This window comes from Xiphophorus couchianus, chromosome 12 (genome assembly GCF_001444195.1).
Source record: "Xiphophorus couchianus chromosome 12, X_couchianus-1.0, whole genome shotgun sequence".
Taxonomy (NCBI): Eukaryota; Metazoa; Chordata; class Actinopteri; order Cyprinodontiformes; family Poeciliidae; genus Xiphophorus; species Xiphophorus couchianus.
The window spans coordinates 32,194,478-32,209,676 of record NC_040239.1 but is presented as its reverse complement, the minus strand read 5'-3'; the positions used below and the strand labels follow the sequence as shown (position 1 = coordinate 32,209,676).

The 15,199-nt window shown below is 37.2% G+C and overlaps 1 protein-coding gene across 19 annotated transcripts in view; it reads right to left on the bottom strand.

Moving 5' to 3' along the window:
- Positions 1-3,530: 3,530 nt before the first annotated feature.
- cacna1ba (calcium channel, voltage-dependent, N type, alpha 1B subunit, a) overlaps positions 3,531-15,199 on the bottom strand; it is an 82,204-nt gene continuing 70,535 nt past the window's right edge. For 18 of the 19 annotated variants that reach the window (XM_028034846.1, XM_028034861.1, XM_028034847.1 and 15 more), the window contains 4 exons: positions 14,446-14,559; positions 11,657-11,879; positions 10,604-10,815; positions 3,531-9,706 (listed from right to left, as the gene is read on the bottom strand). In XM_028034846.1, the coding sequence (XP_027890647.1) occupies positions 9,176-9,706; positions 10,604-10,815; positions 11,657-11,879; positions 14,446-14,559 (1,080 nt within the window). In that variant the 3' untranslated portion in view covers positions 3,531-9,175. The remainder of the gene's footprint in view (positions 9,707-10,603; positions 10,816-11,656; positions 11,880-14,445; positions 14,560-15,199) is intronic. The other variant, XM_028034862.1, reaches the window with a different exon arrangement.

Sequence of the window (15,199 nt, the reverse complement as noted above, 5' to 3'; positions counted from 1 at the left end):
ATGTTTGTCCATTCTTCTTTGTAAAGCAGTTCAAGCTCAGTCAGATTAGATGCAGAGTGTTTGTGAACAGTTTTCACATGTTGCCACAGATTCTCGATTGGGTTTTGGTTTGGATTTTGACTGGGCCGTTATATCGTTTTTATTAAACCATTCTGTTGTAGCCTTGGCTTTATGTTTAGGGTTGCTGTCCTCCTGGAACCTCTGCCCCAGTCTCAAGTCTTTTGCAAGTTTTCTCCAACTTTGCCCTTTATTCCACCCATCTTCCCATGACTTCTGTCAAACTGCAAACTGGACTTCATATGATTTTCTTTTGACAATGGCTTTCTTCTTGCCACTCTTCCATAAAGACCACATTTGTGCCATGCATGACTAATAGTTGTCCTGTGGACAAACTCCCCCTCCTGACATTACATTACACACTGCTGGACTCTACTTAGTCATTAGCAGACACCAAGTAACTTCTGAAGGCAATTGGTTGCACTCAGAGAAAAGAGGGCTGAATACTTTAACACATTACACTTTTCAGATTTTTATTTGTAAACATTGTTTTGAATCATACTTCACAATTGTATACCACTTTCACATTAAATTACAATAAAATATATTTATGTTTGTGCTTGTAATGTGACAAACCATGGAAAAGTTCAACGGCTATAAATACTTTTATCTCCCAACTCTGCTTGTGAAGATGTGTCCAACAGAAAACTCAGTGCAGCTACAACTGGAAAAAATGGCTAAAAGGTATCAAATTGGAACCAAGTGTATTTTGTATATGCCTGTATTTGCTTGTGTGAACATTTATCACTTCAACATGACTGTGTGAGGGATTTATCCCCCTCAACAGGTGTTGTTTTTTTTGTGCTTCCTGTATTGTTGCTTTATTTAATATTTTGTTTTGATCATCCTCTCTTTCCTTTGAGGTCATGTGCTGCCATGGAGGCGCGCCCATGAGCAGTGATGCCTAGGACCTGGTGTTTCCAATTTACCTACTGGGAAGGTCCATTGTTTGAGGAGGAGAGATGTTTTTATTTTTTGTTTGGTCCCAGCTTATTTTTGTTTGTGTTAAATTGTTAGTTGTAATTCTGTGAATATTTGTTTAGGAATATTGTTTAGCACAAATATTTGTTATTTTGTTTACCTGGAAATGTAATTGTTGTCTCCGCCCCTTAATTAGTCCTGGCCATGCTTTAAAAGCCAGGTGGTTTGAATCAGAGGGGTGGCTCCCTCTTGTTTGGAATGTTTGTCAGTTTGTCATGTAATGTGCAAAGAACGGATATAAAGAAAAGTTTAGAGCTCTATAATGACTGGACTTGTCTGATTTTGGATCGCAAACCAACAGACTGACACTTCATATAGGTATCCAGTGGTTTAAATGTAATTGAAAGTTTATTTCAAGAAGCTTGGCTTCATACAAAATGTAGAAACAACTTAAGAATTTAAGTTTAGTCAGTAGACATGAAATTTGGAAAAACAAATTTTACACTAAATTCCCACACCCAACAGGAGGTTTGCAGTAAAGGGATGAAGTGCCAAAAGTGTTAAAAAGGGGGTAATTTATTGTTATCACTCAGTTAATTGTTTTTTCAGTGTGAGAGCAGGATTTTGTGTTTTTGCACTCAATAGATGTTTAAGTGCCAGAAGGATAATAGCAGGACTTTAATAACATTGGGAAAAGCAGCATTCAATTATAACAGCAGGTATTATTTTGATGCAGCTACAAAGCAAAGTTTGACGCCACAAAGGTTTTGAAATGTGACAGCAAAGGTTTAAAGGCACAAAATCAGACCATGAAAACAATGAATTCTGCTCCGTAACTGAAAATGTCTGTTTAAATAGACATTAGATTACACCCAAATAATTAGTGACTAAAGTATTAATAAGCATTGTTAAACCCCATCATACAAAATCTAAAAATTATAGAAACAAGCACAGTGTTTCTAAAAACACCAGATTTCCTCCATGCACATACAGTACACTGTTAGAACATGCAAACATTTGGTGTTTTTTTATTTTATTTATTTTTGTAAAAACCAAATGAACACCCCAAAGATATGCACAACCCAGAAGTTTGGATCTAATGGGTATAAGCCAGGTGATCATCTTAGACAGAGGTACATATCCTTTGATGCAATACAGACCTCAGAAAGTTCAGCAAATAACTGTTTCAGCAGAACAATATGAAAATAGCTGAGACATAAAACATGTTGGTTTTAAAAAACATTGTTATATTTTCCAAAGAGAATAACACATCTCCTCCCATAAGGGATTTTCATTTGACATTAACGTGGGTAAATATTGTGCATGCAAATACATGTATAAAGTTGCTATAGTCCCAAATAATTGGTTTCTTGTTTACACTTTGTTCCTCAATACGTTTCAAGTCTTCTTGTTTGCATGTTTTTTGTTTTTTAAATCATTTGGTCACAATCATGCTGAAGCCTGAATCAGTAGCTACAGAATGGACTGGGTGGAGAACTGGGGAGGTTTTGTTGCATAGCCCTACTTTTCTTGGCCTTTTTCCTCCCTTCTTTTCCTTGTAGACCACACAGGCTTTCAGAGAACCCACAATCCATTCAGTCTGTTGTTGCAGATTCCTTCCATCTTGCACAGCCATAATGGGAAGCAAATAAACCTGCCAATAATTTGCAAGATCCTTTGTCAGTCGAGATGCACAAAACAATTATTCTTTGAGTGCAGAGCAGCCCTGCGACAGACTGGCGACCTGTCCAGGGTGAACCCCGCCTCCCGCCCGGAACGTAGCTGGAGATAGGCACCAGCAACCCTCCCGACCCCATTAGGGACAAAGGGTGACCAGAAAATGGATGGATGGATGGATGGATGCAGAGCAGCCTTCATATGATGTCCTGGTCAGTGCAAAGTACAGCTCTTAGCTTCAGTTCACAGGCCTCACATGAACACTTGAAGACAACACTTGAAACACGGATCCACCAGTGGGCTCTCTGTGACATCATCGGTGGCGTTCTACATGTCCTTTCACATTTATTATGACCCTTCATGGATCACAACTTATCTGCTACTTCTACATTGGGTTGCATCATTTCACAATGGATTTTCCACATTAGCACAGCATATCTTTCTGACAAGTTCCATCAAAGCTGTTGCTGCTTTAATTTTGTTCACATATTAGCTGTGTCCAAATTCTATAATCCATATTGATAAGTTGGAGCAGCTTTGCTAAAAAGGAAAGGTAGCTAAGCAGCCTGGTCCACATTTAAAGAAAATATATTATATGGACTTAAATAATTTCTATTTGTTATTTGATCTTTGAAGTTGGTAAAAGTGATGAAATGTTTTACTTAGTTCTTCTTTTGTGGGCCACTTTTATACAATCCAACATGAAAATAACATGCTGATAGTATAGGCAATAAACTTGTTTTACTATTTATAATGGTGAAAGTCAAACTCAAATAAAAGCTCAATTATATTCATTTTAATCTAAATTATTCGGAAAAAGGCAAGTGATTCCATTGCATTCATCCTCTTCATCTTTATTATTTTTTTTCTTTTTTTCTTTCTCTGTAGCTAAATTATTCAACTATTAAGACTCAACTGTAACTGGCATCACACATAAGCATGCATCATATTGAGTGGTAATTTGAACACAGCTAATAGTGCCATTGTATTCTACTGTAATAAATCGGCAATGAAAGCAGTGGCTGCAAGTGTCTTGGCATGATATTATCACATTCATTGTTTTTTTGCTAGTTGCCTCCAAAGGCAACAGAGTAAATGAGTGAAGTTCCACATACAAAAAAAGATATGCAAGAATCTGTGCTTAGCAGTTTACACACTTCACACACACTAAAAGAGCAAGCCACGTTCATTCTTTATGCTCGGAGCCCTCGCTCAGACATGCTTTCTGCTGTCCAGTCAGACATCAGCTGACCCTCACATGGGTTTATATTGTGAACAAGACAGGAGCTTCCTGGGGGCATACTCTGACATCTTTATCAAAAATACAGGTGTTTGACCAGAGCTACACTCTAAACATGCACACTATTTTACTCACATCATAGTCCATGGTTTTATGAGGAATTAAATGCTCGCAATATTGTTAATGTAAATTTAAAAAAAAAGAGGAAAACACATTTTTAAGGTCATTTGTCAATTCATGATTTTCAAGCTTACTGTAGGTATAAATGTTGCTTGCAGATAAGGCTTTCTGTGCAACATGTTTTCCTGCAGAGCTCCATACAAAATAAATCAACTGTCTATTCTGGTGTGGATGCATTACAAAAAAGTTGATGTTGCATTATTTTCTACGTTATATAAATCTAAAAGGATAGGCACTTTGTCTTAAAACATTCCAAACGAAAGAAAATCTGTAAGAAATAGACCTGAAACAATGGCAAACTGTAAACAGTTCACTTAAAACACACCAGTGTTATTACATGTTATTCAACAAATGGATACAACAGAAGAAAATCATTCACAATGAACTTCTTATAGAAAACACACTAGTCGGCTAACCATGCATTGTTTTGTAAAGGCTGTAAGAAAGAAGTATTTGAGAAAAACAGAAGTGCTGACTATCAGCCAGCAGTCATCTGTTCAACTGGGAATGTTGCAAAAGATCAGATGTCATTGTGGAATGGTGGAATTGTAGACTAAAGAGTGAGAGTTTGTTTTACAGTGTTGTATAGTCTGAGGTTCTCTACACTGATCCTCTGATCTGCTATTCTGTTTTCTTCCCCTGACTTACAGCAATAGTTATTCTGTTGAAACCACCATACTTTCGCTGCAGCTAACTCAAAGTGGGTGGTAATGGTTGTGCTGTTGGCTGTGAAAGAAACCTGGAAGAGGAAACGTTGACCAATGAATCATTTTAAACACAGTTGTCAGGCTCACATTATTGGTCCAAAGCTGCTTTAAGCACTGAATGTCTTCCGTTGTTGGGAAAGTAACAGTGATCTCCTGCTGGATATTATGATGGTGTCTGTAGACCAGCATGCAATGCTGATCTTCAAGTACCTGAAACAACACTTTCTAGTAATTCCAATTGTCTACAATATTTCATCAAAGGCTGCACTTCGGTGTAAAAAAGAAGCTAAAGAAGGACATAACTGTTGAAGAATTGTTCTGCTTCCTTCAGTTTATAGTAAAGAACAACCAAACTTGGAATTTATTGTTACATGTTGCATTAGTTTGTAGCTATTCTCCCAGATCTCTTTTGAAGTTTTTTTTTTCAATAACATTTTGTTCCTTGATCTGCAATTGTCACAGCAGCACAGCAAGAATCCCAAAGCACTCCCATAGATGGCCCACAAATCAACAAGGGTGATACATAAGCCGAGATTCACAGAGAAACTGACTTTAAGCATAATTTAACAAATCTGTTTGATCCTGTAGGTGTCTGTACAGTTAACAACTCAAACTCAATCTTTTCTAATGAGTAAACACATAATTTTAGTTGCTATTAGGTCACATGTGGTCATGCATTTAAAAATGAAAAAAGGTATTTAAGCTGAATTTTCTATGACATTTTTGAGACTTGTCTGCGGTTCATTTTGGCAATGAAAGAGTGGGAGAGAGAAGGAGCTTCAGTAGATAACAGGAAGGCTAGACAGAGTTTAACACCAGAAGTTGCTCTTTTTTTAATCAACCCCCTTTCTATTATGAGACATTTCAGAGTTAGAAATGTTGGCAGAAATCTCAGAGCTAAGGTAAAAATCACATTCTCTTAAGGCATGGCGAGAACTCTATTTTTAAATGCTAAATGGTAATTTAACAAGCCAAAGCCAACTCAAGAATAATTCAAGAATATCAATATTAAAATATCAACTCAAGAATAATTTTGTTTTTGTCTTAAAATAGTAACATCCTGTTTTAAAGTGACTGCTTTATCACATGAGTGTAGTGACATCACTGCTGCTCTTAGTATAAATAATTAATAACCACTCACAGCAGGAAGATGAAAAGAAATTATTTTCAGTGTTCCAGTCTTATGCAGAAATTTGAATAAGCTAAAATCTGTGTTGGCAGGTCAAGGATTTACAAGAGAAGATGATTTTAAATCAGACATAAAATTCAGATTTTTGAATCTCTAAGCATGATCTTCTCTGTGAATTCCCTAACAGCTCTAATGCTGAAGCATTTCCACTGTCTGCTGGTTAAGAGTTTCTAATATACATGGTTGAAATAATCTAAAAATGTCCATGCTAAACAAAAAATGTGTCCTGTCAAATAAATTAGGCTCTATTGATGAATTTTTCCTCTTTAGCTGACAAAATATCTTTACACACTGATTCAAAAAAGGTTGAAATCGTACTGTGAAAAATAAAATGAAAGCTCCCCTTTAAGATGTTACAACAGAGAGTTTTGCTACTAATGTCCAAACAAGGCCAACAGTACATGAAACACTAAATGATACATTAGTTAGCAGAAATCCAGATTCCATGTTTCCCACAACAGTGGAAGGAAAAGAAATTATAGATATAGTAAATAAATGTAAACATAAAAGGTCAACTGACTGTGATGGTATTGACATGGTAATAATAAAGAAGGTGATTGTGGAAATTATCTAGCCGCTAATGTATACTGTATCTGTAATCTGTCAATTCGAACTGATATATTTCCACAAAAAATTAACATTGCAAAAGTCATCCCACTTTATAAATCTGGGAACAGACATCATTTCATAAATTACAGGCTTGTTTCTTTACTTCCACAATTCTCCCAAAGTTTGGAAAAAATATTGTTTGCCAGATTGGATAGATTTATTAATAAACACCAACTATTTGCTGAGTCAGTATGAATTTAGGTCACAAAGATCCATAGTGATGGCAGTTCTTTAATTAACAGAAGAGGCTACCAGTTCATTAGATAAAAAGAAACCTGTTGTTGATGGTTTGTTATTATTAACTTAAAAAAAGTATCTGATGCAATTGATCATAAAATACTCATCAAGAAACTCGAGCACTATGGTCTAAGAGGAGTAGTTTTGCACTGAATAAAAGTTACCTCATCAACAGGCAACAATTTGTGCAAATGGGTGATTTCTAGTCCTAATGCTTGGACATTGTTTGTGGTATTCCCCAGGGCTCAGTATTGGGACCAAAGTTGTTTATTTTATACATACATGACATATGTAAGGTTTCCAAGATACTTAATTTTGTTTTATTTACAGACGGTGCAAAATTATTTTGTACAGGTGAAAATTTACAGCAGCCTTTGATTGAAATTAATTTAGAGCTATGCAAACTGAAAAAGTGGTTTGATATTAATAAATGATCACTAAATTTAGATAAAACCAAGTTTATGTTATTCGGGAATTGTGAAGGGGGATAGCGATTTACAAATAATAATTGATAATGTGAATATGGAAAGAATTACTGAAATTTGTTTTTTAGGAGTATTGATTCATAATAAGATCTGCAGTATTGCAGTTCTCTATAATGCTAAAAAATTTCTAAACTCCCCTGTCATTCATATTTTCTACTGTTCACTTATTTTGCCATATTTAAGTTACTGTGTGGACGTTTGGGGCAACATCTACAAAACGTCACTTCAACCATTATGCACATTACAGAAAAGAGCCATTCGAATAGTTCACAAGGTTGATTTCTGTCATACCAGCAATTTATTTATAGATTCTTACTCTTTAAACTCCCAGATTTGGAATAGTTTCAAACTGCCAGTTTATGTACAAAGCTAGAGACAAACTATTACCAGAAAATAATCAAAAATTGTTTACTGTTAGAGTGGGGGGATATGACTATAGAGAAAACCTCAACTTCAGAACTTTAACTGTTTGAACAACAATGAAAAGAATGTGCATCTCAGTCATTGGTGTGAAGATTTGGAATGAACTCACCAAAGAGTTGAAGCAAAGTCCAAGCATGAGGTATTTTAAGAAAAGCCTCAAAGTGGTTATTATAAATGGATGAACAGGGGTGATGAATTTGGCTGGGAATTACAACACTGTGGATGACTTGGGCAATTTGGGTGTAGGTTTGTGTATGCATGTGTAAATGTGTGTGTTTGTGTATATAGTTATACATGACATATGTATATATACAGGTAGATGTGTATGTGTATATATGCATATATGAGTGTGTGTATTATTTTCATTTGGTTCAGAAACTATTTTTATTTAGAAGAGATATGGGAAATGGGAAGATTATTTATGTTACGACTTACTGAATGGAAACAGAGTATGATTATATAAGTTAAACTTCATCATGCTCCTTTTCAGGCTCACAGTCAAGTGGAGTATTTACATGTATTTGAGCATGTATATTTGGTAATAAGGTGTTATATTTACACTTCTAAATATGAAAGTCTTGCTTTATTATGTCTTGTTGATGAAATGTCTGTCTGAAAAAAAAAAAAGAAATTATCAACATAACACGCTGGTATTTTGTGGTTAGCATACTAAAAATGTCTGTTCAGAGACATCCTTCACAGAATTTCAAGAGTTCACTTTGCAAGAATACTTGGGAACAGTGCAAGCTCCATAACTAAACAGAACCAAGTGGACTCATCACCAACATGGAGAATTAGATGCTATTTGAACCTGTTAAATCGTCATTGAAAAGGGGAATCTGTTATAATTGCTGACTTATGGAAGGACAAGTTAGTGCAGCTTTAAGTTTTAATAAAAGAACTATTGGTCAAAAAGTTAGCTGCACACACACACCACAACTCATTTTCTCCACAATAGCAAAAGGCATTATGTGTAGCACAACGGCCACCATGAGAAAAAACCCATGTCCCGCACTGAACGCTACGTTTAAATAAGACAAAAAAAGGCTGAATTTGAATGTACAGCTGGTCTGCATAAGTCTTATCTAAAACTCTAAGACTCTTATCTGTTCAAGTTGTAGGGTATTATTACTAGAACATAGACAATGATTCTCCCATTTCAATTATTCTTTCAAGCTCAATATGGTGGTTTCGACAAAACACTGAGGTAAAAAACACCCTAACAACTGCCAGACAAACGTGTCTCCTATGGGAAAGGAAATGTCTTTTCCCTTTCGTTTTAGAATGCCATGTGAAACATCACCTTAACCTTCTGAGCTAGAATACAATATTAAACACAAAATGACCATGTAAACTAAAGCCTTCAGAAAAGCTGATAAAACCCATAATAATGCCTCAAAATGCATTAAAAAGGTTGGTTTAAAGCCATGGTAGCACCATTCATTCCCATCTACCTTCTGTACCTCAGTGCCCTGTATCCAGTGCCTGGGCTGGTGCTGCCCCCTAAACTTAAGTGGTACCCATTGGGCACACTCGGGTCTACACCAAAAGTTGGATGTAGGGCTCCCATCCTTCGAGGCAGTGTGGTCCGGGGTGACTGTTCGGCACTAGGGGTAGGGGACAGTGATGCCACATCCTGGAAGACATCCAGCTGGTTCTGGAAGCTGCTGTAAGGACTGCCCAGGGCCTCACCATGGCCCTGGCCCAGAAAGGGCTCTGAGCTGATACGAGTGACAGGGCAGGGGAAGTAGTAGGAACCACTATGACGGAGGGTGTTGTGTTCCGACAGGCCACGGCTTAGTCGGCCAGGACTCTGAGAAGCCTGACTAGACACAAAGTGCACTTGAGAAGGGTATGCAGTCTTATATCCCACCCCAGGCCGTGGGGTGTGTGGGACCTGTGGGAGCTGCCGGCGTCCACGGCTTGGTGTGCTTGAACCGGATCTTGATGCCTCTTGGCTGCCTTTAACCAAACCACTGCCCTAGGTGAAAATTGAACAAGCAATTTGAAATGACAGAACAATGAGAAAATGATGTATGAAAAGAAAAAGTATTGACAAGAAGACAAGGACAGGGTCAGAAAGAAACATACATTAAGAGGTGAGAGATACAAACAACGATAGGAAGCAAAGTTGAACAGAAAATACAAAGATACAGAAAAAAGAACAAACACCAATGATATGGGAATGAGACAAAAATTCAAAAAAAGGATGAAAAGAGAAAGTGGGGAAAAAAGTGAAAGCGAATGAGAGACCATACTAAAGAAAGACAGAGTAGAAAATGTCTTCAGACAATAACACCTTTCAGATCAGATATCCTAACCAAAATCTACACACGTTCTATTATATGCCTTACAAGCAGCTGAAGATCAGACATTCCATGCTGGGACCTTTTTGCTCACTGTGGAGCAGAAAGAGCCACAGGGCAATCTTCCAATTTTGTGCCACACACCTTTCTGTGATCCCAGTTGCACACTCAGGAAGAACACATGGCCTGCTACTGTATCTTTAGGGACATATTTGTGGGTGCATGCTTAAGAGAAAATCTCATCTGAAAGGGGCTAATGTTTGTAGTTAAAAAAAATCTATGATTAGTTGTAACAATTGACTTTATTTGAGAAATATTTGTCTTAGATGTAAAAACAATACCTTTAAACCTTAGAAATGACAGCGGTAGTGTTTTTTATGTGAGTATATGAGCAATATTTTGAATTATTAATGAAACTACCAATCATAATCTCCGACAAGCAATTAGTACATTCTACAAAGATAATCAATGTATTCTAATGTTTATGTTACAAATGGCTTTAATGTGTCCAAATAAAATAGGAAAGTGCTTCTCCATCATCCGTTCTGTTCCAGTCAGCTGCAGCCTCCTACCTGCTTTTTGCTGGTTTCCTGCTCCTCTCTGTAGGAGCAGGCGGCAGTAGCAGATATGGGACAGCAGCGTTCCCGGCTGCAGTAGCGGTCACAGGAGTAGTAGCGTTGCTTGTCTGCTGAGGAGTGATGGTGTTTCCTTTCATGGGAGCGCCCACGTTTATGGGCTCGCTCTCTGGAGGCAGCAGGTTCAGTTGCCGGCTGTTCTGGTCCACCTTAAATGGGAAGAATATTCTTATTTATTGTAGTGATTTATTTGATTACGACAGTGCATATTAACCAATACTACACCAATTTATAGCAGTGTAAATATGAAGGAATTAGCACAATAGCTAAATTTCATCCTTTGTCCTAAGACAAGTAAGGACAAAAAAACCAAACACCTCAATATACAATTCAGAGAACAAACACAGCACAGGCCCCCTGTCTACTTTTGAGACCATGACCTAAAACTTGTCTTTTTGATAAAGACTAGAGTTAATGGCTTAAGGTATCCTGAGTTATCTCTGTAGTTGTGCTGTCATAGGTTTAGGCTGCTCTCACTCTGCTTTTCTCTCCCTGTATGCACTATTTTTACTTACTGTTGTCATAAGTTTTATGTTCCCTCTCTGTTTTTCTTTTTCAGGATTACACACCTGATCCAGAGAGTCTGTGTTTAGCTATGTGCCTTTCATTGACAAAGCTATTGCAGAAACTATCACTGCTAATCATTTCTCTTTCCCAGTGAAAGTAGTCCTGGACCAGTCCTGCCATGTTTGTGTTAGAATATGCCTTGAGATTTAATCAGATGAGAATAGGAGTAACATAAATGCACTGAACTGACATTTTTTTAACTCATTACCTTTAAGATGTCAATAGTTTTAGGTTTTAGTACTAATCAGTAGTTTTCATGGCATTATTTTTGTTGAAGTCTTTTTCTGATAGAAAAATAAAATATCAAAGAAAAGTCTAAAAGTAGGGGGAGACCGTTTTGCACTTGACACAATGGGTCGATCCACTGTTTCATAAAGTGATCTTCTTTAGAAAAACAACTTTCTGTAGTGTTTGCTGACTGACCAGCTGAGTTGGGAGGTTGGCCCCCAAGAGGGGTATCCAAAGACCCTTGTCTCTTGTCTTTGTCCCGGTCTCTGCGGTGGTGGCAGTGATGGTGGTGGTGATGGTGATGTGTTCTCTCCTGACGAGGTTTCTCTAGGGTGTAGTCCCTAAGGTTAACCTCCTGGGGCCGCTGTGGAGCTACAGTGGTAACAGAGCGTCTCATAGAGCTAGCATCACGACCAGACTGAAGGAGCAAAGAAAGAAAAGGATGAGAATCACACCCTACACTAGTTATTTCGGTGGCACTACATATTTCATTACATCATTACATTTCCAACTCCTGCTCCCACTATTTTGCATTTCTGATGATCAGCATATATTCTGCATATTCATGATGGCAGACATGCTAAATATTTTGCACCTGCTAAGCATCCTAGTTGTGCCTGCTTTGTAGAGCAAACTTGATTGCTCTCAAGTTTGCACCAGTTTTCATACACTCAAACCTTTTTAAGGATCAGTGATGTATTCAAAGTATTAACTTAATGATTATGGCTTATAGCTAATGCCGTCCTAAAAATTAGTTCATGATAAAATTAAATACGATTAAGAAAATTAAAGGTTTTTACAATACAAAACAGAATAAATAAGTAAATATCGTGTCAACATACTACAGGAATGTCATTTGTAGACCAATATTTCTGGAATAAAAAAACTTGTATTATTTTTATGTAGTATTCAAGTTATCACAGAAACTTAGTTTTGTCAAATTCTGGACTTTTAGTAACTGGAACCCATAATCATCGACATTAAACTACTTAAAATATTTCTCTTTGTATCTAATTCATTTATATAACAAATTTACTAACACTCTGTGAACACAGCTATTAAAGCTGTGTAAATTGAAACATGTAACTAACCATAACAGACAATAACTGAGATGTAGTTATTATTATCTTATCTTCATCTCTAAGATGAACTTCAGAAAATGGGCGTTAGCCTACAATGGGCATCCTGCACATTTCCTGTTAAATAAAATGGACCTTAGCATGTGCTGGTAGTAAAAGGTGATAAAACTCCACAATAAGAATGTTTTATGAGACAAAGGACAGACTAACACTGTCAGTGCAGAGCAAAATGTTAGATAACAGTAGAGGTCATAGAAGAGGTCATAACAGGATTTGAACAAGTTGAGCACAAATTTAAAAAATAAAAAATAAAGATGGGACATTGTAAATGATTGCTGTGGGGACCCGTGACTCTGGCTGCACTCTAGAGTTCCTATCACACTAGCAGGCTGCTTACAAAAGGCCAACTTTAGTTGAATTGGCTGAAGGATTTACTGGCCTTCGTTCCAAAAGGTGAGAAAACGAACCTGCTCTGATATCTTCCATCCTTTCATTAATCCTTCACTGCAGATTTTTCTCTCTCCGTAACCCAATTACCATTCAGTGAATGTTGAGTCCAGATCCATTTAGACCAACTTCTCAGTAGGCAGCAGGAGGAAAGCGTCACTGAACCAATGGCTGGCAGCTGGCCAGGGTTTAATCACATTATTGTACAGTTTTCTGCTGTGAAAGCAGGCCAAACAACAGCGTTCCATAGTTGAACTGCAGAGAGCACTTTAAACGCACAAATCAATCAACATTGCTCAGGAATGGGCTGTTTCTTATATTTCTGTGGATGTTTCAGCCTGAGTTCAATGAACAGAAAGTCCTCTATGCATGCCAAATGAAACATAAAGAGGCTTCAAGAACAGGTTAGTGTGTTAAGATGTGGTAAAATATTCAGTATGTCATCCAAAAAAGGGTTCAGTGTCCTGCTTGTTCATTGAGATCAGGTTTCATAACAAATAAGGTCAGAAAAACTGATATGATAAAAAAAGGAGAGAAAAAAGAAAATGATTTCTAAAACAGACACAAACATTTTTAGATGACACATAAACGTCTGTGCATTGAACAAACTTCTGCATATCATTGGACCCCAATATGGCAGTTTATCAGGAGCAAACACTTCCAGTTTCTCTGATCTCAACGATGAAATCCAGCATTCATATGACAGAGGCAAGGTTCAGAGGTCAGCCCACAGTGGAGAGATATTACAATCAGACTGCTGTGAGTGTTCCCCTCCACATGATAATGCAAATGCGTCAGTTTGAGGGAGTTGAAACAATATATGACTGCAGGAATAGAGAGGAAGTCCATGATTATGATGTTAACATGAACGATTGTGGTCAATGTAATAATTTGACTCCTATATATGCGGTTATCCAATCATCAGTACCAACGAGTGTTAAAAAAAACTCAGAATGCAACTTTTCAGTCCACAAGAAAAAAGATCACCGCTCTGCTCCACTGCTGCTGAAGTATAGTGTTCAGTTTTTTGTTCTTTTCATTCTGTATAACAGACTTATAAGTGATCTTTTGTTCATATTTGCTATGAATAAAGCCTGTAAGCTGATGTGAAGGATTTTCTCTTGTATTTCTATGATGTAACAGTGACTAGTCAACTTGACTCTTATCATGTTTGAAATTGTCTAACACCTATTCCACATCCAGCGTCAGACCCTGCGCTGGATGTTGTTCTCCTAACGCCCAGAAAAGCTGACTGCACCAAGAATCCCATTTATTTCCCAAGACAAGAGGTCACCTGGTTTAAACAAAAGCTGAATAACTAAATACTCAGCTCCTAAATACGCTCCAAAAGATTCTGTCTCAAAGATGAGACAGAATACTGTAAGCTCAAATCATAATACCACTGGAGCATTTATAAACACATTCACTGCAGTTGAGAACATGAGGAAGAGCTGTTACCTGGAGCTCCACGTTGAGTCGAGGCATTGAAGCAGCCCTGCCCTGGCTCTCCAGACCTGGACCAGGGACTGGGACTGGGACTGTGCTGCTGACACTGTTCAGCCCTACTGACTCCTGGACATACAATAAGTTCCACATTACTTCCTGCATCAACACTTATTTTTTACAAGATGGAAAGCTTTGGGAATATAATCAATAGAGTTTAGGAAAACTCTGTCATGTTACAAATGATATCAACGTAGGACAATCTGCTAGTATCTAAATAAAATAATAGGAATGCAGCATCGCAACTTCATAAATCAGAATTTTTAATAATTATATTTCTATATGGCAAGGAATTCACCAGTAAATTAATTATAATGACAGAAAACCAACAGATCTAAATGTCATAGTTTGCATGCTGCTGATCCTGTGTAATAAAATTGTTCATTGAAAAAATGCTATTATAATGACAAAGCAAGTTGTCCATATTAAGGTGAAAGGAGCAAATGTTGTACATGTTGGTTTTGGTGCATTCTTCTCTGAGACTAAGAAAAAAAGACTCATTTCAGACATTGTTTGGAAGAACAGTGTACTTTGATTGAACAGTTAAGTGTAGAGGACAAAACATAAAAGCACAGAAAGGATTTGCTATAATGATTTTAAAATAAAAATAAAAACCAGAAAGAAGTGAGAGAATGGGATAAAGACAAGCCAAAATGGGACGGGCTCACTCATTAATCAGCTCCAGGGCGAGGTAAGAAGCTTTAGTGTG